General features: G+C 43.6%; 1 protein-coding gene across 4 annotated transcripts in view; it reads right to left on the reverse strand.

The window, feature by feature from the left end:
• The window catches only part of LOC117363173, a 96,904-nt gene that overhangs the window by 14,212 nt on the left and 54,888 nt on the right, over positions 1-27,804 (reverse strand). For 3 of the 4 annotated variants that reach the window (XM_033950544.1, XM_033950542.1, XM_033950541.1), the window contains 6 exons: positions 22,434-22,641; positions 20,155-20,224; positions 18,456-18,506; positions 10,945-11,039; positions 8,755-8,868; positions 3,593-3,710 (listed from right to left, as the gene is read on the reverse strand). In XM_033950544.1, the coding sequence (XP_033806435.1) occupies positions 3,593-3,710; positions 8,755-8,868; positions 10,945-11,039; positions 18,456-18,506; positions 20,155-20,224; positions 22,434-22,641 (656 nt within the window). The remainder of the gene's footprint in view (positions 1-3,592; positions 3,711-8,754; positions 8,869-10,944; positions 11,040-18,455; positions 18,507-20,154; positions 20,225-22,433; positions 22,642-27,804) is intronic. The other variant, XM_033950543.1, reaches the window with a different exon arrangement.

A 27,804-nucleotide genomic window follows, 5' to 3' on the forward strand; every position in this document is an offset into this window, starting at 1 on the left:
AACAGTGTTAGAGAATTCCTGGGTTGCATGCCCCCATGAGGTTTCAGCAGGCATAAGTCCTCACACCCAAAGCAGGCCTGGGGGCGGGTCTAGGGGTCCTGTTTTCCAAACAGACGACTGAGTCTTGTCACTTTGGTACACCTGATGCCTTTGTGCCTTGTCATTCTCTCTGTAAGAATAATTTTGTTTCGGAAGACTTAGGTCTACCCTTCTAATTTTTTATTTTTTGGGGGTGTTATCACCCACCTCTCACGTTTTTAAGTTGGACTGAAACACCCCCTCCAGCTGGAGGGAGAGGGAGGAATGGTTTTCCATTTGATTTTCCCCAAACCTTTATACCTTATTCCGTGTTCCCAAGTGTTCATCAATCATCACCATAGTCCATGTCTATACAAAACCTGCTCCACGTGGGTTTCTGATACAAGCACTGACGCCAATAAAGCTTACATACGCCCTGAATCATTAAAGAGCTGTCCCTAAAATTGTAATCATCTTCCACATAAGCAGATGTGCAAAAGCAAGTGGAGTGGAGGAGTGGCTGTAGCCTCCACACCCTGAAGTTGCAGGTTCAAACCCAGCCCTGTGATCCTGGGCAAGTCACTAAACACTCCATGGCCCCAGGAACATTAGTCAGATTGTGAGCCTACCAGGACAGATAAGGAGAAATACTTGAGTCCCTGAATGTAAACCACTTAGGCTATGGGAGAGTGTGGCGCAGTGGTTAAAGCTACAGCCTCAGCACCCTGGGGTTGTGGGTTCAAATCCCACACTGCTTCTTGTGACCCTGGGTAAGTCACTTAATCCCCCCATTGCCCCAGGTACATTAGATAGAGTGTGAGCCCACCGGGACAGACAGGGAAAAATGCTTGAGTACCTGAATAAGTTCTGAGCTCTCCTGGGAGAACGGTAGAGAAAATTGACTAAATAAAGAAAATAAACAGTAAATTTGAGATCCCGTGATCATACTCCCCGTTCCCTGGTTTAGGAGCAAGGTTCGTTATTGCCTTGGTATCTGCAATATTAACTCATTTGGAAATACAGTGGTGCCTCGCATAACGGACGCCTCGCACAGCGAACGCTGCGCACAACGAACTTCAGGTCTTGCTTCCCACAACGAACTTCATTTCACACAACGAAGTCGCCCGAGCTGCATCGCTTAACTGCCCTCTCTCCGCCTGGCTCCCTGTGCAGTGGCGCTACATATTTTAAACCCCCCTGCCACCGCTGCTGCATATTTTAAACCCCCCTGCCGCCGCTGCTGCATATTTTAAACCCCCCTGCTGCCGCTGCTGCATATTTTTAAACCTCCCCCCGCCACCGCATATTTTTAAACCTCCCCCCGCCGCCACATATTTTTTAAAAAAAGCCACCACTGCTGCAACTTTAATCTCACCCGCTCACTCGAACTGGTGGTCTAGCAAATTTCCCAGCCAGAAGCGCAGACAGAGATCAAGAGCAAGCCTTCTGTGCTACTGCCTGGGCCTGCGCTGATCTCTGAATGGCTGCAGTCAGCTCTCGCGGGACTCACAAGAACTAACTGCAGCCATTCGGAGATCGGCATGGGCCCACACAGGCGTGCAGAGGAATTGCTCCTGATCTCTGCGCTTCTGGCATGTACGCCACTGGCTGGGAAAGATGGGAGGAATTAAAAAAGGTACTGGGGAGTATGTGGGGGGGTGATTATAATACACAGCAAGGATCAACAAAACCCCTGTCTCCCCTCCCCTTCACATATATCCCCTCTATATCATGCTAACAGCTCTAACAAGATAAATTTATCTTTTTTTATGTCATCTTAGCATATTTTATGCTACAGAACGAATTATTTTTTTTAACATGTATTGTTATGGGAAAACGCGTTTCACATAACGAACTTTTCGCATAACAAACTTGCTCCTGGAACGAATTAAGTTCGTTGTGTGAGGCACCACTGTAGCTTTAATCTCTCCATGCAGGAGGGATGGGGAGGGGGGAATCCTCTCTGAGACCGAATTGAACCCCTTCCCTCCACCAGAATCCAAGTGACTACTTTCTAGGACAGTGTCTCTCAAAAACGGTGTGCCACGAGAGATTCCAGAATTTTGCTTTATTTTTCAAAATTCCCTTCATAAGTATACACTAGAATAGATGACATGTATGAAGCAGATGCAAGAGCCTGTTACTGTTATGATACAACCACCCAATACTTGAGTTTCACTTTTTCTTAAATATTTATGGAAATTGTGGTAATTCCTCCAATTAATGTGGGCTAGAGAGAACTATATAATGTTACATGTTGCCTTTTAAATTTTCTTTTGGATTATAAATCTATTCTTTACTGTTCTCTAAGAACTGTATGATAAAAACTAAATAAAAAAAAGAATACAACCGCCCAGACGAGCATCATTCTATGACATGATTAGTCTTTGAAAACTAATGGCAAGTAATTTGATTTTTATCTTTTTTGCAGTCGTTCGGCTTTGTTACCGTTTGGATCTTCTTATCTTTGTGAACTTGGATTTTCAGCTCTGACAGAAATTAAATTTGAAAAAAAAAAAAGAAAACAATTGCCTATGGTGGATGATGAAATGTGTGTTTGTCAACTATCGAGCCGTATTTTGAGTTAATTTGCCCTCAAAAACAAGCTCATTCATCGCACTGATTCTATTCTATCTACTTTAGTTTCAACGTTGTTACAATTGCCCAGACATGGCTTAAAGCAGTGGTTCCCAACCCTGTCCTGGAGGAACACCAGGCCAATCGGGTTTTCAGGCTAGCCCTAATGAATATGCATGAAGCAAATTTGCATGCCTATCACTTCCATCATATGCAAATCTCTCTCATGCATATTCATTAGGGCAGTGGTTCCCAACCCTGTCCTGGAGGAACACCAGGCCAATTGGGTTTTCAGGCTAACCCTAATGAATATGCATGAAGCAAATTTGCATGCCTATCACTTCCATCATATGCAAATCTCTCTCATGCATATTCATTAGGGCAGTGGTTCCCAACCCTGTCCTGGAGGAACACCAGGCCAATTGGGTTTTCAGTCTAGCCCTAATGAATATGCATGAAGCAAATTTGCATGCCTATCACTTCCATCATATGCAAATCTCTCTCATGCATATTCATTAGGGCTAGCCTGAAAACCCGATTGGCCTGGTGTTCCTCCAGGACAGGGCTGGGAATCACTGGCTTAAAGAACTTTAAATAAATAACTCTCAAATTTAATTTTTTTGGGTTTTGCAATTTGATGATTTTAATTATAATGTGCTGCGTAAAACATTTGTTCTGTATAGTGTACCGGAGCTAAAAAAGTTTGAGAGCGACTGTTCTAGGAAGAGCGACTTGGCGCTCACTAATGGATTGTTTCTGATACACTGTGCTGATGAGTTCTTCTGGTTTCTCCTCTCACTAAATGATATAAGAACATAAGAAGTTGCCTCCGCTGAGGCAGACCAGAGGTCCATCTTGTCCAGCGGTCCGCTCCCGCGGTGGCCCATCAGGCCTAATTGCCTGAACAGTGTCCCTGTCTAATTTTGTAACTGCCTCTAACAGAAAGCTAAGCAAAGCTGTGATCAACTGCTGCAACCATCATTTGTTCTCAGCCTACCTGGGTTTTTCAGTAGCGCTGTAACAGACGAGATCATTACGGGCATCGCTGTGGCCAGGACAGGTAGAAGAAAGAACGTTGTCACTACTCTCCTGGATCTCATGACAGTCTCCATCTACTGTAGACACCAACAACACAACCACGTGTCAACTGAGTCTAGAATGCAAATAACTGTAATCACGATTATTTACTTCAAAGTTCATGATCCAGTCTACCTGAGGAGATGGGGATTTTATCCTGGGAAACAGGGGTCATGAAACACTTTGGGGTCCTTTGACTAAGAACATGCCTTTCTGGATGTCTTCACGGAGGCCAATCCAAGTCACAAGTACCTGACAAAAACCCAAAGAGCAGCAACATTCCGGAACCTCAAAGAGAAGCAACATTTCAGAACCCCAAAGAGCAGCATTCCATGCCATCGTTCCTGGGCAAGAAGTGGCTTCCCCCAAGTCTGTAGGAAAAAGCAGTTTTAGCGTGCCCTTACATGGGACTTTCCCACACGCTAAGGACATTTTTCCACAGCCACAAAAACGCCCTTTAAATAGTGTAGCATTTATAGTCAAGCGCTAATTTTGCCATTAGCATGCGACCATCTTTTTAAAATAATTGTGCGAGTATTTTCCTCCACCCATTTTTTAGGCTGTAGGAGCTCCTGCTTTATCCAAGCACTTAATAATATAGGCCCTCTTTTGCTAGATGTGCTACCATGGCTAAATGCTCCAACATTCATTGGAATTCTATGAGAGTCGGAGCACTTAGCATTCCGGGCCATGGTAGAAACCTCATCTCTTCGGGCCGAGTCTGGACATGATGATGTCACATGCATGCATGTGATGTCACCACGTAGCATCCGCGCATGTGCAGAGGCGCTCCAGATTCGGCTCCGATCTCAACAGCTTTTCAAAACCCAAACAAAGTGTCCTCTATAAAGAGGACATGTCTAGTAAATCTGGACGTCTGTTAACTCTACCTTTGCCAGAGGCGTGATTCTGTACTTGGCATCATTGCATGATTGACACATGATCGGCCAATGGCACCGGTTACAGAATCCAGGCCTTAATGTGCACATAACATAACATAACTTTATTCTTCTATACTGCCTCAATCAAATGATTTCTAGGCGGTTTACACAGAAGAGAGCTGGACAATCAGCGAAATACAAATAGTTAAAAAAAATACAACAACATGTTTCCTATATATACACAATGTAAAATTTTTGTTATCGATAAAGCTTTAGTTAAGAAATGAATTTATCAAACAGTACAGGCTTAATTTGGAGCAAACTTCATCCAAGGCAAGGCAAATCATAGGTTGCATACGCAGGAGTTTTGTCAGCCGTAAGCCTGAAGTCATTATGCCATTGTATAGATCCATGGTGAGGCCCCACCTGGAATACTGTGTGCAATTCTGGAGGCCGCATTACCGTAAGGATGTGCTGAGACTGGAGTCGGTCCAGAGAATGGCCACCCGGATGGTCTCGGGACTCAAGGATCTCCCGTACGAGGAACGGCTGGATAAGTTGCAGCTGTACTCACTCGAGGAACGCAGAGAGAGGGGTGACATGATCGAGACATTCAAGTATCTCACGGGCCGCATGGAGGTGGAAGAAGATATCTTCTTTTTCAAGGGTCCCGCGGCAACAAGGGGGCATCCGTGGAAAATCAGGGGCGGGAAACTGCACGGGGACACCAGGAAGTTCTTTTTCACCGAAAGGGTGGTTGATCGCTGGAATAGTCTTCCACTTCAGGTTATTGAGGCCAGCAGCGTGCCTGATTTTAAGGCCAAAAGGGATAGACACGTGGGATCTATTCACAGAGAAAGGTAGGGGAGGGTCATTGGGGTGAGAAGACTTGATGGGCCGTGGCCCTTATCTGCCGTCTATTTCTATGTTTCTAATTTCTTTTCGAAATTCACCACAGAACAGCATGGCTCCACTAATGTAACTACTCAACCAGGACTGCTGCTTACTTGCTTGAAATGCAAGAGTCCTATCCAAAAAAGATCTGTATTTGCAGCCGGTAATTTTAGGATAGGTGAATAAATTTCAATTCCTAGTTATCCTCATAGGGCTGTATAGCACGAAATGGGATAGAAGGTAGGTTGGGGCCAGTCCCCAAACCAGCTTAAAGCAAATGCAAGAGAATTTAAATATTACTCTTGCTTCCACCGATAACCAATGCAATAGTTGATAGTAGGGACTGATATGATCATTTTTCTTCAACCCAAATATTAGTCGGACACCGTGTTCTGAACTATTCTCAATTTTCTCAGGATTTTCTTAGGAATTCCCAAATAAACAATGTTGCAATAATCCAGTATAGATAAGACTAATGCCTGCACCAATAATCTAAAAGATACTGGATCAAAGTATTTTTTTATGGTTCTTAGTTTCCATAGTGCAAAAAAGCACTTCTTCACCACCAAATTCGTGTCTTCTACCATAGATAAATGAGAATCTAGTGTGACTCCTAATATTTTTATAGATTTGGCAATCGGACAGTCATGACCGTTTAGATGAAGTGATGATCTAGTTATTTTATCTTTTTCATGCTTTTTGGAAATCAATATGGGGTCAAATAAATAATTTGTTAGATAATCTGGTGGCATTATCTTATGACACCGTATTGTTTGGCATGTCAATGAGGACAAAAAGCCAAATATCCTCTAACAACAATAAGCTTCTACTCATTATGACGGGATTACGAATAATTGGAAAAATTGGGATAGGCTGAATTGTAGCTTTTGGTAGAACTCTTTAAATCACATATTCAGCAAGGAAATTTTAAGAAATTTCAGGTCATTTGGGAGCCATTAACAAGATACTGTAAAGATTGAAATTACTGCAAAGAATAAATATTAATTTTTTCCCTTTTGTTCATACAATTTCAGGGTGGGGTGGGAATATTTTATGATTTCTTTTGCTTATGAATAACTGTTGGGTATAAGCGAGCTAGAATTTGATGATATATTAAGTGATGTTAAACTATAAATGATTGTACTATATATGTTACACTTATTGTGAGTTTTAAAAATTTTATCTCTTGGGCTTGCAAGAAAAATGTTTGTCTTTTCTGCATTAAGTTTCAATTTAAAATTGATTGTCCATTGTCCTATCTAAAATTGTCACGGTCCATTTTTAGCTCCATTAGGCTTGCGTTAGCGTCTAATTTTTTAAAAAACCTTTATTTGTTGGAGGGGTCACGGCAACCAATCTCTGGCCCCTCCCTCATGCATGCTCTCCAGTGGCTGAGGAAAGGGATCGGCCCAGCCCATTCCACTCTCTTTTACGATATCATAAGGTTATTGAAATGGGGTTTCCCTGTCCAACACACAAAAGGAAGGTGACATTTGAGAATGTTGGGTCAGTTTTTCAAAGGCTTAACCAAGTCAGTCATGCAGACCTGAATTAAAAAAGTTCCCCCACTAGGCAGACTAAGCGTTTTTAGCGCGCACACCGGATTAGCACGTGCTACCCGAAAAACTACCGCCTGCTCAAGAGGAGTGGTAGCGGCTAGCGTGCGCTATTCCGTGCATTAAGGCCCTAACCTTTGTAAAAGGAGCCCTAAATGTCTGTAGCCAAGTTCAAATTGTTCAGAAATTTAACGGGTGAGAAAATGTGCAGTTCCTGAAGTCTTCTGAGAAATGGTTTCATATTTAGCCAGTCTGTTCAGATTTTCAACCTTGATTGGTTAATTAGCTAAACATCTGGTCACATGGATAGTCGGCCTGAATCTAGTATTTAGCCAAACTTTCAGCCACACACCTAGGGAACAGAATAAAATTAACCAGTTATCCTTGCTGCTCAGTAATCTGTGTATGGATATTTGGACAATTGAGTCTTCCCTAATATCTAGAAAGTTGACTTTCCTTCACATTTTTCATAGCCTGATAGGCTTCTTGAGGCCTGGTGGTGATGGGATGGGGCTGTTGGGGTGAATTAGCTAATTCTTCTGTCTTTCAGAACATCTGAATTGAAAATTGCCAAACAGGGACAGACCGAAGGTCCATCAAGCCCAGTATCCCATTTCCAACAGTGGCCAACCCAGGTCCTAAGTACCTGGCAGAAACCCAAAGAGTAACAACATTCCAGAGCTGAGATTGTGATGTCATAATGCCTCATTCCACCAATGCCTAAGAACCAACCTCATCAGTGATATCACAATGGCTCGATTGTCCTCTACTTGGCTCACATAAGAACATAAGAGTTGCCATACTAGGACATACTGAAGGTCCATCAAGCCCAGGATCCTGTTTCCAACAGTGGCCAACCCAGGTCCTAAGTACCTGGCAGAAACCCAAAGAGTAGCAACATTCCAGAGCTGAGATTGTGATGTCAAAATCCCTCTTTCCACCAATAAGAGCCAACCTCATCAGTGATGTCACAATGGCTCGATTGTCCTATACTCAGCTCACATTAGAACATAAGAATTGCCGTACTGGGACAGACCGAAGGTCCATCAAGCCCAGTATCCTGTTTCCAACAGTGGCCTACCCAGGTCCCGAGTACCTGGCAGAAATCCAAAGAGTAGCAACATTCCAGAGCTGAGGTTGTGATGTCGTAATGCCTCATTCCACCAATGCCTAAGAGCCAACCTCAGCGGTGATGTCACAATGGCTCGATTGTCCTCTACTTGGCTCACATAAGAACATAAGAGTTGCCATACTAGGACATACTGAAGGTCCATCAAGCCCAGGATCCTGTTTCCAACAGTGGCCAACCCAGGTCCTAAGTACCTGGCAGAAACCCAAAGAGTAGCAACATTCCAGAGCTGAGATTGTGATGTCAAAATCCCTCTTTCCACCAATAAGAGCCAACCTCATCAGTGATGTCACAATGGCTCGATTGTCCTATACTCAGCTCACATTAGAACATAAGAATTGCCGTACTGGGACAGACCGAAGGTCCATCAAGCCCAGTATCCTGTTTCCAACAGTGGCCTACCCAGGTCCCGAGTACCTGGCAGAAATCCAAAGAGTAGCAACATTCCAGAGCTGAGGTTGTGATGTCGTAATGCCTCATTCCACCAATGCCTAAGAGCCAACCTCAGCGGTGATGTCACAATGGCTCGACTGTCCTGTACTCAGCTAACATAAGAACATAAGAATTGCCATAATGGGACAGACCAAAGGACCATCAAGCCTTCAGAACATTCCATTCTTACCTTTATTGTGGTTTGACGTGTTGTCCTCCTGATATCTAGACAGGAGAAATTCAGTGCTTCCGCTGCTGTGCGATCCTGGAGAGGTGCTGCCTTTTCTATGCTCCCAGGGTCTTTCTGCAGTAAGAGATAACCCTTGAAACCATGAATATGCTTCACTTAAGATGAGTTAAGGGGTTGGCTCTGCGTCCTTTCAGCCCCATATTCAGCGCTACATGTAAGTTGATATCTCCCACTGAATATCTGGCTTAGCAGATTGGCCACTGATCATTTGTGTCATGTGTTTCAGCGTGGCTCTCTGGCTAAGTTCGACAACCAGACAGAGCCACCTAAAAGGGTGGCTTATGTTTGGCCATTAAGACTTAGCTGGCCAGCCACTGAATACTGGCTATAAATTCAATGCCTTTCGCCAGATACGGTGCCGGTATTGACTCTGGGAATATCTGAATATCGGCCGGTTAAGGCCAGATTCTCTACAAGGCGCCTCCGGCAAAGGCAGGCACTGGAAATGTAGGGTTTTCAAGGCCTACATTTCAAGCGCCTACCTTTGAGGTGGATTGCGCCTCTGGAGATGCCACTTCCGGCTTTAGCCACACCTAGAGGGGCATTAGGCATCGGTAGGCACCTCCGGTGGTGCGATTCCATCGCCATACCATTTGAAATGGCATTTCCCTCTTAACTTATGGCACTGTTTATAGAATTTCCCCCTCAGTGTTTATCCAAATAGTTCTCTTAATAATATGAAAAATGACAGCTTCCGTGAATAATTATATAGTTTTCAGATGGGGATAAATTTGGCTGTGCTTCTAAATCAAACAGTCTTCAACAGGCCGCCCTGATAGTCTGCGAAAAACTGGATCTGACAAGTTCCATCTCTTGACTGTTTCTACAGGGGGAGGGGGGGAGGTAACAGTAGGGTTACCAGACATCTGGGAAAACTCGATCATGTTCTCTTTTTAGAGGATGTCCAGGTGCCTGGATGGACTTTCCAAAACCCAGCAGTTTGTCTGGGTTTTGGACCCTCCAGATGGTTGGGGAAATCGAGAGGAAGCTTTGAGGGGGGGGCGGGCTGGTGTGGGGCTATGTGTCCGGGGTTTTGCCGCTCAAAATATGGTAACCCTAGGTAAGAGGACCTCGGGTCAATGTTTTTATCTGACGTCCACCTCAGGCGAGAGTCGCACCTATTCACTTTCGAAAAAAGGTGTAAAGCTGGGTTTCCCTGGTATTTCCTGAATGTTCTCTGCTCCATTTACTGACTTCACTTGGATGCTTCATTTGTAATTTTAGGTTTTTGATATTCAGTGCTACTTAACTGGCCAGGTAGGGCTCCTGGCTGGTTAAAAAGCACTTAGGGCTAGATTCACTAAGCAAACCGATCGTGTACCTATTGGTTTGAGACCCCCCTTTCTGACCTGATTTTCCTCCGACCCGATTCACTAACCTCTGTGCCGATCCGATTCCAATCCGTGCATGCAAAGTAGGCAGGGCCACGATTCACTAACAAAAAGCAGGCCCCCCTGACTGGGCTGGCCGATCCAAAAACAAGCGACTGCCGAGGACAAGTCTCTTGTGCAAAAACCCTGCTCTCAGCCCCGATTCTCCTGCTCTGCCCCTCTTCCCTGCAGCACGAGCCCATGGTTTTAACCCGCGGGTTAAAAGCACGGGCTCGTGAGTAAAAAAGTTTAAAAAAATAAAAGTGCGGACTGCAAACGCATGCACAGGCAAAGTAGATGGTCTGCGCATGCGTCGGAATCACTCTCCAGCGATCCGTGTCGTCGGTGGAGGTGTGTGCCTCCGAGCGCCCTCATTTGCATGCAGAGGGTTGGTGAATCGGTTGGCCTGCCTCAGATCGCCCCCGGACCTGACACGGATCGGAAGGTCTTAGCCAGCCGATATTCAGCGTGATTTAGTAGTTTTAACTGCTAAATATTAAACAATTCAGTCGCCACGGACACTGAACTGAAACTGGATCTCCAGTGCCGGTTGCCACGTACGTCTCAGCACTGAATATCCAAGGTCAGCACTGCCGGCTGCCAGCTCAAAATCAGGCCCTTTATGTTTTTACTTTGTGAGATCTTTTGAGTGGGAAGGGGGGGGGTCGAAAAAAAGAAAGAAAGCAAACCACAATTCAGGATCCGTATAACCAAAGCACAAATAATTAGAATGTGAAACCACTCCACGTCCGCTACTTACCCATCCACGGCTGTCTCCAAACCTCTCCCGAGACGGACGTTACGTCTGCAGTTTGGGGAAATGCATTGGTCCCATCTGTTCCCAAGCCATTCTGTCTGCAAAAGCACAAGTGGGTCAGTGAGGCTTCAGCAGTCCTGGGCTTTGAGGCCGCAAATGTCAAACCCACGGGAGCATTGTACCACAGCACATTAGCAATTAATGTGGGAATTAGCATGCACTGACAGATTTAAGATTTGGTGTGAACATGGATTTTAGTGTGTGCTAACTGCATATCGAAGCCTTTTCTTTTTACGGGTTGTGCACTAAATCTAGTCACTGGCGCACGGTAAGTGCTAGGAACCGCCTTGAACCGCAAGGTAATGGCGGAATAGAAATCTCTAATGTAATGTAATGTAATTTAACATGGGATCAGTTAACGACTCCTGGATAAGCTACACTAAGTGAGCCATTTAGCTCAGGTGACAAAATAATGTTGTCATAGCCATGAAACATCTTCTCACTGTAATTTTCCTAATGCAGTGGTGTATTAAGGGAGGGGGGCCCTGGGCGTCAGCTTGGTGGGGGCGCCGGACTCCATCTTCCTCTCCACTCTTTCTCTTCCAGCGCAAGCAGCATCCCAAACTTGCTGCCCGCATCTGTGTCAGCGCTCTCTCTGACATCACATCTGGGTCCCACACCTAGAAAATGATGTCAAAGGGACAGCCAACACCTACGAGGGCAGCAAGTTCGGGATCTTGGTCACGCTGGGAAAATTTAAGAGATACGGGGGACGGGAAGGGGCACGCTCACACGGCAGGGGGGGCGGAGGAGATGCACCACCGCCCTGGGTGCCACTCACTCTCACTATGCCACTGCTAACAGATGCCTTAACTCCATTATGCGGTATCTACTGTTCCCTCTAAGCTGAGCGGAAGTCCTCCACCTAGAGTCCTGCCAGTGGGTGGAGCTGTTTCATTTTCAATAGTGAGGAACAGAGAAGCTTTGCAGGACTCCAGGGAACCTGCCTGGCAGGAATTCAGTTAGACAACTTCCATTGGTAGCCTGCATATAGGGCTTAACAACCTTTAGCAGGCCAGAATCCTCGAGGGCCGGAATCCATTGGGGTTTTCAGGATTTCTCCAATGAATATGCATTGAAAGCAGTGCATGCAAATAGATCTCATGCATATTCATTGGGGAAATCCTGAAAACCCAACTGGATTGCGGCCCTCGAGGAGGGGCTTGACACCCCTGCTCTAAGGCAGAAGGTTGGCAGTGCATATTAATTCCAGTCTGCCCATCCACAGTAACCATTATTTCTTTCTCTCTTCGAAAGATTCCACGTGCCTATCCCAGGCCCTCTTGAATTCAGACACAGTCTCTGTCTCCACCACCTCTACCGGGAGACTGTTCTATGCATCTACCACCCTTTCCGTAACAAACTATTGCTTCAGATTACTCCTGAGCCTGTCACCTCTTCACTTCATCCTCTGCCCTCTCGTTCCAGAGCTTCCTTTCAAATGCGCATTTACACCACATAGGTATTTGAACGTCTCTTATCATATTTCCCCTCTCCCTATTGGCTAAGTCTCTTAACATTTGCATCTCCTCTTCCTATAGGCTAAGGCTCTGTGCACCTGCATTGTGAGGTCATAGAGCTGCCCATCCGCAGTAACCATTATCTCTTCCTCTCTCTAGGAGATCCCACATGCCTATCCCAGGCTTTCTTGAATTCAGACACAGTCTCTGTCTCCACCACCTCTTCCGGGAGACTGTTCCACGTATCTACCACCCTTTCCGTAACAAACTATTGCTTCAGATTACTCCTGAGCCTGTCACCTCTTCACTTCATCCTCTGCCCTCTCGTTCCAGAGCTTCCTTTCAAATGAACGAGACTCGACTCATGTGCATTTACATCTCATAGGTATTTAAACATCTCTTTCATATCTCCCCTCTCCTGCCTTTCCCCCAAAGTATACAGATTGAGATCTTTAAGTCTGTCCCTATACACCTTATGATGAAGACCAAGCACCATTTTAGCTTTCCTCTGGACCGATTCCATCCTTTTTATATCTTTTTGAAGGTGTGGCCATCGACGTCCACACATTTCCGGATGCCCTGCAGCTGCGGTCCCGAGTTTAGTGTACCGTGACTACAAACAGTTTGCGAGACGCTGACTTAGCATATTCTCTAGTAGACCCAATTAAAGCAAATATTCTGATGATACTCTACTGATTGTAGATGGGCGGCATATAAGAAATTTTTATATAAATAAATAATTAATTAAAATAAAATAGGGTGGTTAAAGAACGTTGTTCATTGGCGAGACGTGCGCTCCGTTACTGCTGAATCGGTAGTGGTGTCGGTACAAAAAAAGGGTTGGACTTGTCAGATCCCACCAGCTTTACACCAATTTCTACAATGTCAACATTGGCCATGATTAGATTTTTTTTTAACAGGAAGCCAGGGATGGAATCCCCTTTAACAGCAGTGACATGAATGCCTTAGGTCTTCTGTGGCCTTTGACTTAGTGGATCGATTTTGATTTGAGGTGTAAGGAGATTGGAGATAGTCCAGAATGCAGCGGCTAAGAGAAGAGTGTGGCGCAGTGGTTAAATATCAAATAAAGTAAATTGGATCTTGTATTATTTGACTGAATAAAATACAATAAAGTTTATATTGAAATTAGAGTGCTCAGTGTAATATCTCATTCAAAACCAGCAGGTTTATAGAATTAAGATGTACTGTAACTGCATCATTGCACTCGCCTGCCTACCAACCCTTCAAAAACTTATTAAATCTAAACTGATCAAGTTGACTTGTATAGCATTGAAAAAAGTACTTAGATGAAAACAATCAACAGATAGAGTCCATTATCCTAGGATATGTCTTCTCAAGATGAAAATAGAGGTATGTACTTGAGGGAGTCCAGAGAAGAGCAACTAAACTAATAAGGGGTATGGAAAACCTCTCGTATACTGACAGACTGAAAAAGCTGGGGCTGTTCTCCCTGGAAAAGCGGAGACTTAGAGGAGACATGATAGAAACCTTCAAGATCCTGAAGGGTATAGAAAAGGTAGACAGGGACAGATTTTTCAGATTATGGGGAACCACAAGTACAAGGGGGCACTCCTAGAAATTAAAAGGGGACAGGTTTAGAACAAACGCCAGGAAGTTCTTTTTCACCCAGAGGGTGGTGGATACATGGAACGCGCTTCCGGAGGCTGTGATAGGCCGGAGCACGTTACAAGGCTTCAAAGAAGGTTTGGATAGGTTCCTAGAGGACAAAGGGATTGAAGGGTACAGATAGGAGTAGAGGTAGGTCATAGGGACATGTTGGACATTTTTATCCTTTCACAATGAGGAACTTTGATCACATGGTGATTTTTGTTAAATGAGTTTGAGCAGTTTTTTGGTTTTGTTTTGGGGACTCACTTCTTTATAGTTTGAAAACCAGCTACATGAAAATGGAACAGCTCATTCTACGAACGTCAGCTCCTGCTTACAATTGAAGAGAATAAGAACCTAAGAAGTTGCCTTCGCTGAGGCAGACCAGAGGTCCATCTCGCCCAGCGGTCCGCTCCCGCGGCGGCCCATCCGGCCCATTGCCTGAGCAGTGGTCCCTGACTATCCCTATGACCTACCTCTACTCCTATCTGTACCCCTCAATCCCTTTGTCCTCTAGGAACCTATCCAAACCTTCTTTGAAGCCTTGTAACGTGCTCCGGCCTATCACAGCCTCTGGAAGCGCATTCCATGTATCCATCACCCTCTGGGTGAAAAAGAACTTCCTGGCGTTTGTTCTAAACCTGTCCCCTTTTAATTTCTGCGAGTGCCCCCTTGTACTTGTGGTTCCCCATAATCTGAAAAATCTGTCCCTGTCTACCTTTTCTATACCCTTCAGGATCTTGAAGGTTTCTATCATGTCTCCTCTAAGTCTCCGCTTTTCCAGGGAGAACAGCCCCAGCTTTTTCAATCTGTCAGTATACGAGAGGTTTTCCATACCCCTTATTAGTTTAGTTGCTCTTCTCTGGACTCCCTCAAGTACATACCTCTATTTTCATCTTGAGAAGACATATCCTAGGATAATGGACTCTATCTGTTGATTGTTTTCATCTAAGTACTTTTTTCAATGCTATACAAGTCAACTTGATCAGTTTAGATTTAATAAGTTTTTGAAGGGTTGGTAGGCAGGCGAGTGCAATGATGCAGTTACAGTACATCTTAATTCTATAAACCTGCTGGTTTTGAATGAGATATTACACTGAGCACTCTAATTTCAATATAAACTTTATTGTATTTTATTCAGTCAAATAATACAAGATCCAATTTACTTTATTTGATATATTATTTAATTGGTGAATTGTTTATTATCATTTATTTCTCCAATTTATTTATATTTTGCAGTGGTTAAAGTTACAGCCTCAGCACCCTGAGGTTGTGGGTTCAAATCCAATGCTGCTCCCTGTGACCCTGGGTAAGTCACTTAATCCCCCCCATTGCCCCAGGTATATTAGATAAATTGTGAGCCCACTGGGACAGACAATGAAAAATGCTTGAGTAGCTGAATAAATTCATGTAAACCGTTCTGAGCTCCCTGGGAAGAATGGTATAGAAATCTGAATAAATAAATAAATTGCTGCTTTGAGGAAAGAGGAGAGTGCTTGCCAGGTTCTTGCAGAATTATACCGGTTGCCTGTTAAGCAGTTGGTACAACGTAAGGTAGTGGTGTTACTCCAGATAGAAAGGCCCAGGGTTTGATGTTATGAACCAGCTAGACTGATAAGATCGGGACAGAATTTTGGTTAGAGCCTTTGCGTTCAGAAATATTCTTGGTACTTGCAGCACATCTATAAAAAAAAACTCCCATCGACCTTGAGAATGGAGGACAACTTTTTGACGTTCCATAACAACTCAAAGACCTGTTGAGTCCTATACTTCGAAGGTATTGTAATTCTAGCTGCTTTACTTATAGGGCCTATTGGTTGCCATACTGCTGTGCTCAGCCCCCAAATCTTGGATTCATCCGTCCATACAGTTCATAAGAATTATCCCTCTGCTGCGGTTCTTCCCTTGAATCTGTTGTTCTGAGTATCTTCTATGTGAATTTGCATCCTTGTTGCCCATCGTTGGCCATGCTATCGTGCTCGGTACCCAAAACATGTACATAGGAATTTCTACTCCTGCTCTTCATCCTTTTGATTAGTTGTTCCGTTTATCTGATGTATATGAAGTTGTAACCTTGTTGCTAAACCTTCCACTAACCCGTTCTGGGCTGTTCTGGGAGAACGGGCTAGAAATTCAACTAACTAAATAAATAAAGGACACAAAACTTTCACAAATGAAAGTGGCCCTTCCAAACTCTTATAGCCATTATCTCTACACTTCGTATGGATGCTGTATGGGATTGAAAAAGTCAAGCATGTTAGTAGACGCTATATTGCAATGACTATGGAGTTTCGAGTGAAATACAAATTACTCTTGATGATTTATTTGAGTCTTGATCTCATGGCGCTTAGGTATTTATGGGACTGACTAGCGCTTCATGTTCCAGCGAGACAATTAAGATCTTCCACACAGGCAAGTTGATTGTTCCGTCCCCGGAAAGCGAGTTTTCAGGAACCTATGAACATATCAACGTTATTGGACATTTCAGATAGGGAAGTAGCTACTTCAGCTACGTTACTTTTGACTGGAGCTCTGGCTCCAGACAAAACGTCGTTGTTGAGAATGTTCTATAAAAATAAACAAAAAGAATTTTGGGGTTTTAAGATACAGTGGTGCCTCACACAACGAACTTAATTGGTTCCAGGAGCAAGTTTGTTATGCAAAAAGTTCGTTATGTGAAACGCGTTTTCCCATAACAATACATGTTAAAAAAAATAATTCGTTCTGCAGCATAAAATATGCTAAGATGACATAAAAAAAGATAAATTTGTCAAAATGGTGAAAATGGTGGTCTTGCTGAGGCCAAACTCTTTGATGAGGTCACACTGTTTTACCCCACATTTACTCCTTCTAATTATTTCCCGTTTCATTTCAACAAAAATCACCTTCCTGCTTTTTTTAGAAGCCATGATATATAAAAAATATTGAGTTTATCTTAAAAGGACGACTGTATACAGTGAGAGAGGGCAGTTAAGTGCAGTGCCTGCGCGGAAGGATGCAATACATCGGCAGCTCGGGCGACTTCGTTGTGTGAAACGAAGTTCATTGTGTGAAACGAAGTTCGTTGTGTGAAACGAAGTTCGTTGTGTGAAGTTCGTTGTGTGAAACGAAGTTCGTTGTGTGAATCAAGACATGAAGTTCGTTGTGTGCAGCGTTCGTTGTGTGAGGCGTTCGTTATGCCAGGCACCACTGTACAAATGTTCCCAGACTTAGCACGGGACACACAAAGGCCTCTCTGAAGTATATCAACACCATTTTCTCTGTCAACGCTCCATCTCTTTGGAATAATATTCTGTCCCATTTACAGGAAGAATCAATTCTTTTCCTTGACGCTTTTGAGACCTAAATGTCCTTTTCAGGGCTACATAGTTTTATTTTATTTTGTTTTCTTCCCTCTCTTTGATCATTATAGTTCTAGCCCTTTCCCCTTTTGTTTCTGTAATAACTTATTGTTTTTAATGATGTGCTGTTTCCCTAAATATGTTTTTTTAGTCAATACATGTTTTTATGACATTGTGCACCGCCTAGAAGGCTGATTGGGCAGTATATGAACTCTTAAATAAACTTAAAGAGAATTTTTGCTCTTATTTATTGATTTATTCAATTTTCTATACCGTTCTCCCAGGGGAGCTCAGAGCGGTTTGGGACTAGCTTTTTTCTTCACCAGCCATGCAAGTGCATAATTTATTATCACATACAGAAATTTGTTTTCTTTGAGCCTTTCCAACTGTTGCTATCTCATCTGGAGAAGGAACGTGCCCTTGTCCCAGTTGGCTAATCATATTTTCTTATAAGATGTCATTTTCTTTTTTTCATGCTGTAATTTACATTTTGGATCCTAATGGAGGACTTGAGCTAGATTTAAATAAAAAAAATAATTTGTTATTGTCTTAGCAAGAATTGATCTTTATATTTTTATATCCTATGTCTTGAATCTGCTTTCTGTACAAGTTAATCTTGAATATGTAATTTGAAAACGTATAAATAAATAAGACAAAAGCGTGTTTTCCTGCGTAGGGCCTGTGGAGTGGAACAAATTACCTGTGTATTTACGGCAGTTGAAAGACCTGCAGGAATTTAAGCGAACATTAAAAAAGCATTTGTTTTGTTATGTTATGTTATTTATTTCTTATATACCGCTACATCCGTTAGGTTCTAAGCGGTTTACAGAAAATATACATTAAGATTAGAAATAAGAAAGGTACTTGAAAAATTCCCTTACTGTCCCGAAGGCTCACAATCTAACTAAAGTACCTGGAGGGTAATAGAGAAGTGAAAAGTAGAGTTAGAGGAAAAATAAAAATAAAATAAACATTTTAACAAGACAGCATTGATCTAAATATTCAGTGTTGTGTAATAACTTACATAGTTGTCAGGAAGGTATCTGAAGTACAGCATTTGGTAGGATGTCTGGGTCTTAAAGAAAGACAGTCTTTGTTCATTATTGGGGTATGTTTCCTTTCGCAATCCGCTTTGAATAAAACCAGACTAGAAATAATGATAAAACTTACCTAACCTTGTTTTTGCTCAGTGGGTTACAATTTTTGTGACTGGTGGGGGGTTCAGCTGTGGCAGGTCTATAGTCATAGTATCGATGCATTTGTTTGTGTTTGAAGAATTGTTATTTTATGCATTTTTACTGGAAGGTTTTGTTTGTAAACTACATTGAATGTTGGTGCTGGACTGCGGTATAGAAACCAGCTTTTTTATATGTGGAAATGCTGCCAAAGATAAGTAGGAGTAACAGAATGACCTTCTTGATATTCTAGGGCTTGCAAGTTGCCCAGATGTTCAGTGCTGGAGCAGGTCCAACCTCCAGTACTGAATATTCCAGAAGCTAACCACACAACAACCATTAACTTGGTAGATAAGATAAAGTCAGCCTTTCAGCTGTGCTAACCTTATCTATTCCCAACTGGTTAGCAGACTATAGGGCTCATTTTAAACGAGAAGAGAAAAATGTAAAACTACGGCGTAAAGTGGTATTTGGACGTTTTTCTTGCTAAAACATCCAAATCACAATTTTCCAAACCCATATTTTAGATGTTTTTATAAGCTGCTTGTCCCCTTTTCGTCTAAATTCCAAGGGGGCATGTTGAAGGTGTGTTTTGGGCAGGCTTGGAACCTGGACTTTTGCAGGGATAATCAAACACTTAACAAAACATTCAGGGCACCATTTAGATGTTTGGAGCTGGACCTGTTTTAAACATAAATAGGGACCCAAAAAAGTGCCTAAACTGACCCCCCCTCTCCCTTAATTCCCCAGTGGTCACAACTCCTTCCACCACCCAAAGATGTGAAATAAAACCAGTACATTCCAGCCTGTATGACCGCTTCAGCTGGCTACACAGACACATCTGAGCAGAGCAGAAGGGCCCTCTAGGGGGTCACATCTCACCATAAGCTTCTGTTGTAGGGTGAGTCCTCCAAAACCTACGGTACCTACCTAAAGAAGACACCTGCAGGCATAAGGGCTATTGTGGTGGTGTACAGGTAGTTAAGTTTTGGAGGGCTCACCATACAACAGAAGCAGGTTATTGGGTGATGTATACCTGGGACGTTTTAATGTGATGTTCACTGCAGTACCCCCTAGAGGGCCCCTCTGCTCTGATGTGCTGTCTCTGGCCAGTTTGCTAAGAATGCTGACTACCTGTACTTCGCAATGGCTTATTTGAATGCGTTTTTCGTTTGGACAAAGTTTGCTTGTTTTGGGGGGGTAGGTTCAAAAATGGTCAAAAAGATAGACACAACTAGAAACGGTCATTTTTGAAAAGAAAAAGTGTTTTGCTGTTTCTAAAATGGTCATTTTCTCTACTGGACTTTTGGACGCGTTTCTCAAAACGTCCAAACTCAGACTTAGACATCCTATCGAAATGTATGGTTGCTACATGGCTCCATCTCCTGCCCAATTAAACCCATTTGAATATCAACCCCATAACTTTTATTCTATTTTGGACTGAAAATCACGCCATTGCAAGCCCCCCGATCTAATGGGTTGGCGGAGTGAATGCCTGGCCAGCAAATACGATTCTCCAAAGTTCACATCCTTTACCAATGATTTTACCTGTGTTGGTCCTTGGTAGATAATTCTGTCTTGCCAAGATCAGTCCGATGGAATGCTTCTCTGTTATCACCTATGAGAAATTTACTCAGTTAGGACAAAAGAAGCCAGATTCACTCTATATTAAGCTATAAGCAAATGTAGATTTGTGGGTCCATAGATCCTCATTCATTTACAGCCTTTGGCCTTTCTCCCTAGGCTACCCACTAGAAAGAGGATCTCTTCAGAAGACCATCTGAAGCTATAGGGACAGCCATGAAGTCCTATTTTTACGCTCAGCTTGTATCATTTATGTTTGCAGTGGTCATTTCATGACTGACTATGGCAGTGTGTAGTTGGGAGTCTTCCTTACTGACTAGTCCAGGGTTTGCAGGTAGCACAAACCTCCCCATATCCATTCTGAACTTCATGCTTGATTTCTCAAAAATTACTAAGCAGTCGAATGTTTGAAGTTTTTATATTTTTTCACCAGTGGCGTGAGACCATGGTCTTCACTGAATCCCCAACCCTAAAAACATGCTAATTTTTTTGTCTCGATTGGTCCCTTCCCTTATCAACAGACAAGACAGCACAATTGCTGCAAATGAGTATTCCTGCCTCAGGGAAGTGCAGTCAGGGCCTTCAGAGGAAACATTAATATATATTACTAAATCAGGTGCTTAGATTGTAAGCTTTCTGGGGTTTGAATCTACCAAAACATGCCTGAATTTATAACTTACTTTGACTCTAAATTTGAAAAGGCTTCAGTGCCTGCCCAAAATCCCCGGAGCAGGAGAAGCCACTATGTGGCCCATTGGGGTGGATTGATTTCACTCGTACTCTAACTCAGAAACCTACCGCCATACTTAGAACTGGTCCCTGCAGCTTCTCTGGACTGCTTTAGAGAGACGAACTGGGTAAATGGCTTTGTAGGCAGAACGAAGGCAAGATGGCTGTGAGGGGAGAGGTGGATTCTGGGGCCTGGTGAGGGGCTGGAGCCAGCCATAAAGAGGAGAGAGGAGCATTATATTACGCCAATACTTGCAGTTCTAGGCGGATTACAAAAGGAAGAGATTCTGGTCATTTCTAGAAGATTACAGGGAAGCTATTGGTTGTAACATTTGGAGTCTGGTGATGGAGTGAGGATAATTGGTTGCATTAGGAGTTTGTCTTGACACATTTCTTGAACAACCTGGATTTTATTTCCCTCCTGAAGGCTCTGCAGTTTGGTGCTAGAGATGCGATCATATTATATTTCTGATTTAAAGATTCTGTTAGCCATCTACATCCCTTAATTAAAATTCTGGCTGACAACCTTACTCTGACCCTAAGGAGTGTGTGGTGCAGTGGTTAGAGCTATAGCCCCGGCACCCTGGGGATGTGGGTTCAAATTCCACACTGCTCCTTGTGACCCTGGGCAAGTCACTTAATCCCCCAGTGCCCCAGGTACATTAGATAGAGTGTGAGCCCACCGGGACAGATAGGGAAAAATGCTTGAATACCTGTATAATTTGTAGGTTATACAGAAAATAAATAATAATATCCCTGGTACTCTCTATATATGGGAATATTTAGGTAATACTATATTTGTTATTTTCCCATTGGGGGACTTTACTATAGTATAGTTTATAAACTCTCTATTTGGGCCATTTGGCCTTTATCTGCCATCATGTTTCTATGAGGTCCTGGGATAGGCACGTGGGATCTCTCAGAGAGAGAAAGAGATAATGGTTACTGTAGGTGGGCAGACTGGATGGGCCATTTGGCCTTTATCTGCCATCATGTTTCTGTGTCTCCAATGTCTTACCATTCTCTCTTGACTTAGATTGACCTAGTTTTCCAAGGCCTTAATCCCGCCCTGTCTCCTTATATTCCGCATTTGCTCAGATCACCAATGCGACAGTGTCAGCTACAAGAACTTTCATTATGTTATGAAAATGATAAGACTCGGAGAATACTCCCCATGGATGGAGAGGCTGTATAGGGGGGGGGGGGGGTATTCTCCGGGTACAGTCTCCGAGTCTCTGAGCATATTTTTGTTTAGATGTTGAATGCAATTGATATTCAAGTTTAAAGATTGCCAGATATTTAGGGGAGTCATAACGTTTTGGACATTTACTTAGGACTCCTGCGGGTTTGAAAATGAATTTTCTTCCCCGTTGCTTAGTTCTGACTAAGAACTTTCATTAGCTAATCGATCAGATGAGAGGTATCGACCCTATCCCTTAACGTGGTTTCCCGCTCAATCCTACCCTGTTAAGATGGTTTCCAGCCCTTTCCACATGACACAGAGCTGACTTTACCATTCTGCCTGTCCGCTGGCCTCCTCACGAGACGCTCCCACTGCCTCCTTAGATCCCACAGCTCCTCTTTCAGCCGGTGGTTTTTCTCGTTCAGCTGGTGATTCACCTCTCGCAGCTGCCTGGACTGGCTCCTCAGATGACTGATCTCTTTGCTCAGCCCTGGATCAGGCGTCTTTAGGGAGCTGAACCTGCTTTCAATCCTGCCAATCTTCCAAAAGGACAGAAATGTCATATATGCAAAGACCTCTGGTAAAAGCCACCCACTTCCATGCCAAACATACACAAACATGCATGCAAGTCCACAAAATTTAGACAGGAAGATATTGGGATTTCTGGAAAGGAAATGTATTTGATGGGTCCTGGCAATTTTCAGCTTTAGTTCAATTGCAGTTGGCATCTCTTACTACGACTTATCATGTATATAGCGCTCTACATTGTGACATTGAATAATAATAATAACAGTTTATATACCGCAATATCGTTAAGTTCTATGCGGTTTACAGAAGATTAGTGGGGTACAAGTTGAGTTGACGTACAAGTTGAGTTAACTTAAGGGATGTGGGAACAATGGGGAGAAAGGGCAAGAGAGGGGAAGGAGGGAAGTGGGTCAGCTGTCTAGGTATTTCAGGAATAGGTGAGTTTTGAGGCGTTTCCTGAATACCTCATAAGTGGTGGGCAATAGGAGTTGTTCTAGGTCTTTATAGATTTATAGTCTGTCCACTTGCCCCTAATTCTATACATTTGTACCCCCAACTTTGCAACTAGCAAAGTTGCAATATAAAAAATAGGGTCAGTAATGCGCATAACTTTAATTAGCAATTAAGTTACATGGAAATACTTTGAAAACAAATAGATGGAAATATTTTTTCACTCAAAGAATAGCTAAGCTCTGGAACTCGTTGCTAGAGGATGTGGTAACAGCGGTTAGCATAGCTGGGTTTACAAAAAGTTTGGACAAGTTCCTGCAAGAAAAAGTCAGACACTGGGGAAGCCACTGCTTGCCCTGGATCGGTAGCATGGAAAGATGCTACTGTGGCGATTCCGCATGGAATGCTGCTACTCTTTGGGGTTCTGGAATGTTGCGACTCTTTGGGGATTCCGCATGGAATGCTGCTATTATTTGAGGTTCCGGAATCTTCTGCCAGGAACTTGTGACCACCTGGATTGGCCTCTGTGAAGACAGGATATGGGGCTAGATGGCCATTGGTCTTACCCAGGATAGCTGTTCTTATGTTCATATACGGGGGAAGCCACTATTTGCCCTGGAATCAGTAGCATGCAATGTTGCTACTCTGAGATTCTATTTGGAATCTTGTTTTTGTTTGAGATTCTGCCTGGAATCTTGCTACTCTTTGGGGAATTACGCATGGAATGCTGCTACTATATGGGGTTCCGGAATCTTGCTACTCTTTGGAGATTCCGCATGGAATGCTGCTACTATTTGGGGTTCTGGAATCTTGTTACTCTTTGGAGATTCCGCATGGAATGCTGCTACTATTTGGTGTTCTGGAATCTTGCTATTTTGGGGGGATTCCGCATGGAATGCTGCTACTCTTTGAGATTCTGGAGTTGTACTATTTGGGTTTCTGCCAGGTACTTGTGACCTGGATTGGCCTCCGTGAAGACGGGATACTGGGCTAGATGGACCATTGGTCTGACCCAGGATGGCTGTTCTTATGTTCATATACGGGGGAAGCCACTATTTGCCCTGGAACTCTGAGATTCTATTTGGAATCTTGTTTTTGTTTGAGATTCTGCATGGAATGCTGCTACTATTTGAGGTTCTGGAATCTTGCTACTTTTGGGGAATTCTGCATGGAAAGCTGCTACTCTGAGATTCTATTTGGAATCTTGTTTTTGTTTGAGATTCTGCATGGAATGCTGCTACTATTTGGAGTTCTGGAATCTTGCTAATCTTTGGGTTTCTGGCATGTACTTGTGACCTGGATTGGCCACTGTGGAAATGGGATCCTGGGCTAGATGGACCATTGTGACCCAGTTTAGCTATGCTTATGCTTTTATGCTAATTGGTGCTAATTGGCTGTAATTAGTAGTGTCAGTGTAACTGCCCCCAGATGTAGAAATTCCAGAGCACACAACTGCAAGGGGACACGGGTGGCTCAGGTATGTGCCCGACAGTTACACGTATGTGTGTGTATTTACATACCTAACTGCCTCCATACAGGTATTAGCATTTACGACAGAAAAAGCAGAGTCTTCCTTTGCCCAACACAGTGAGAAGCAAAAGCAAAGAAAGGCAAAGCCAATGTCACAATACAAGTCAGGGGACACGAACAAAATATATGAAAAACATCTACAGTAGAGGACCATAATTCCTATCCATAAGGAAATCATTAGTATACATCAAAAAATGTGGTCTTGAAAAATGTCAAACCAAGGATAACACACCTGATAACAGGATATGGCAGTGGGATCTCTACGCATTTCAGGTAGTCACTGAGAGATCCTTGACAAGTTTCTTTAGAGGTTTGGCTGTCGGGACGTTCCTAAAGGCCTTTTTCAAGACTACGTAGAGATCCCTGTTATCTCTTTGGTCTGTCCCCTGAGGAAGGCAGGAACTTTCAATAAAATCCTTTGTGTTGTATTGTGACATCGGCTTTGCTTTTGGTAATAGCATTTACACAGCCATTTGGCTGGCGTACAGTAAGCCCTCAGGACAAAAACTAGGCTCCCAGACGCAGACTTGGGCTAGTATTCTATAATACCAATTCCGTGAGCATTTGCTGTTATAGAATCCACGCCTACCGCACATTTTTGAGAAATGTCCCCTTGGTGTGTTCATTCTACAATGCCAAACACTTGGGCCAGCCAGTAAGCTCCGGGATCCCCTGGCAGGTCCTTCACTCCCTGGGTCAGCTGTGACACTGCAGAGACGAAAATCATTCTTATTGCTTATGATGGCTTGATGCAGAGCCCACAATTGCTCCGATACACAGCGCCAGACAAGGGTCATCACTGCGTCAACCAGGGTAAGGGAGACGTTAACACATCTTAACAGCAGCCCACACGCATCACTTTCCCCCCCTTGGTGTGAAGCGTTTCAGTCTCTGGGAACAAGAGCTGAGATTGTGACGTCATAATGACCCAATTCTCTAAACAGCACCTTAGGTCAGGCGGTGGTAGGCCATGGTCATTCGCTGAACCACTTAAAACCAATTAAAATGTCAATTTAACAAATGTAGGTAGCCGTAGATGCCTCCAAAAGAGGACACCGTAATCACCTCTATGGTTGAAGAAGACGTGTATTGCGTCAGAAATGACCGTAGGCGTCACTAGACGCCTATGTTTAACAGCAGTCGTGATTCTGCAAATGACGCACAATCGGCATTTGCACCGTTTGCAGAATCCGGTCGTTAGAGCAAGCTAATTTCTTTAGCACAACTTAGCAAAACCCATGAAGCATCTTAACAACCAATGCTATAATGTTCAAGTCTATTCAACCAGTGAAGTTGGCCCAATGCTAGAGTGACGTTCTCATGAGTCTGGGCGTGTGTAATCCCCCTTGCAGTACACACTGAGAGAAGAAGCAAAGTAGAACTTGATGAGAGTTCAGCAGCTCAAGAAAACTTTTTTTTTAAAAATTCATCTATTCAATTTTTTTCTAACGTTCTCCCAGGGGAGCTCAGAACGGTTTGCATGAATATATTCAGGGACTCAAGCATTTTTCTCTGTCTGTCACACTCTATCTAATGTAACCTGGGGTAATGGGGGGATTAAGTGACTTGCCCAAGGTCACAAGGAGCAACAGGGGTTTGAACCCATAACCTCAGGGGGCTGAGGCTGTAGCTTTAACCACTGCGTCACACTAGAAATTGAAATGTAGCAAAAGTGAGCCAAGTCTAGGACAATGAAGCCATTGTGACATCACTGATGACGTTGGCTCTTATTGGTGGAATGAGGCATTGTGACATCACAGCATCAGCTCTGGTTATCAGAGGCTGAAACTGTTCACACTATTTATTTATTCAATTTTCGATGTCATTCTTAGCTCAGAACGGTTTACATGAATATATTGAGGTACTCAAGCATTTTCCCATGTCTGTCCTGGTGGGCTCACAATCTATCTAATGTACCTGGGGCAATGGGGGGATTAAATGACTTGCCCAGGGTCACAAGGAGCAGCAGGGATTTGAACCCACAACCTCAGGATGTTGCGGTTGTAGCTCTAGCCACTGCGTCACACTCTTCTTTGATACAATAGCAGAAATGAGCCAAGTCTAGGACAATGAAGCCATTGTGACATCACTGATGAGGTTGGCTCTTAGGCATTGGTGGAATGAGGCATTATGACATCACAATCTCAGCTCTGCAATGTTGCTACTCTTTGGGGTTCTGCCTGGTACTTGGGACCTGGGTTGGCCACTGATGGAAACAGGATACTGGGCTTGATGGACCTTCGGTCTGTCCCAGTATGGCAGCTCATACAGTATATTCTTATGTAGGCCAAGTATAAGACAATGAAGCCATTGTGACATCACTCCTGAGGTTAGCTCTTAGGCATTGGTGGAATGAGGCATTATGACATCACAATCTCAGCTCTGGAATGTTGCTACTGTTTGGGGTTCTCCCAGGTTCTTGGGAGCTGGATGGCCACTGTTGGAAACAGGATACTGGGCTTGATGGACCTTTGGTCTGTCCCAGTATGGCAATTCTTATGTTCTTAAGTGAGCCAAGTACAGGACAAATCAAGCCATTGTGACCTCACTGATGAGGTTGGCTCTTAGGCATTGGTGGAATGAGGCATTATGACATCACAATCTCAGCTCTGGAATGTTGCTACTCTTTGGTCTTCTGCCAGGTACTCGGGACATCAGGGAAAGGGATTTGTATACAACCACACTCAAAGCAGTTTACATCCAGGTACTCAAGCATTTCTCCCTGTCTATCCTGGTGGGCTCACACTGCATTTAATGTACCTGGGGCAAATTGAGACTCGACACGTACAGTGGTGTAGTAAGGGAAGGGAGAAGAAGAAGCAGATGACCTCAAAGAGGACGCCCACAGAGGAGCATCACACGAGGGGGAGAAAATGGCTGGTCGATGCCTAGAAGAAGAAACAGCGAAGCACATCGAAGACATAGAAGAAGAAGCAGCAAAGTACTCCAAGGACATTGACCTGAGACTGAAGCGAAAAGTAAAGAAGGGAAAGTCAGCGATCCTAGTGGGAGACTCGATCCTGAGGCATGTGGACAGCCACGTAGCAGGAGGAAGAGAGGATCGACTGGTGACCTGCCTCCCAGGAGCAAGAGCCAAGGACATCGTAGACAAAATTGGAAAGATCCTGGACAGAGCGGAGACAGAAGAGACCACAGTATTGATCCACATTGGGACGAATGATATCAGCAGGAGA

This window comes from Geotrypetes seraphini, chromosome 6, assembly GCF_902459505.1.
Source record: "Geotrypetes seraphini chromosome 6, aGeoSer1.1, whole genome shotgun sequence".
Lineage (NCBI taxonomy): Eukaryota > Metazoa > Chordata > Amphibia > Gymnophiona > Dermophiidae > Geotrypetes > Geotrypetes seraphini.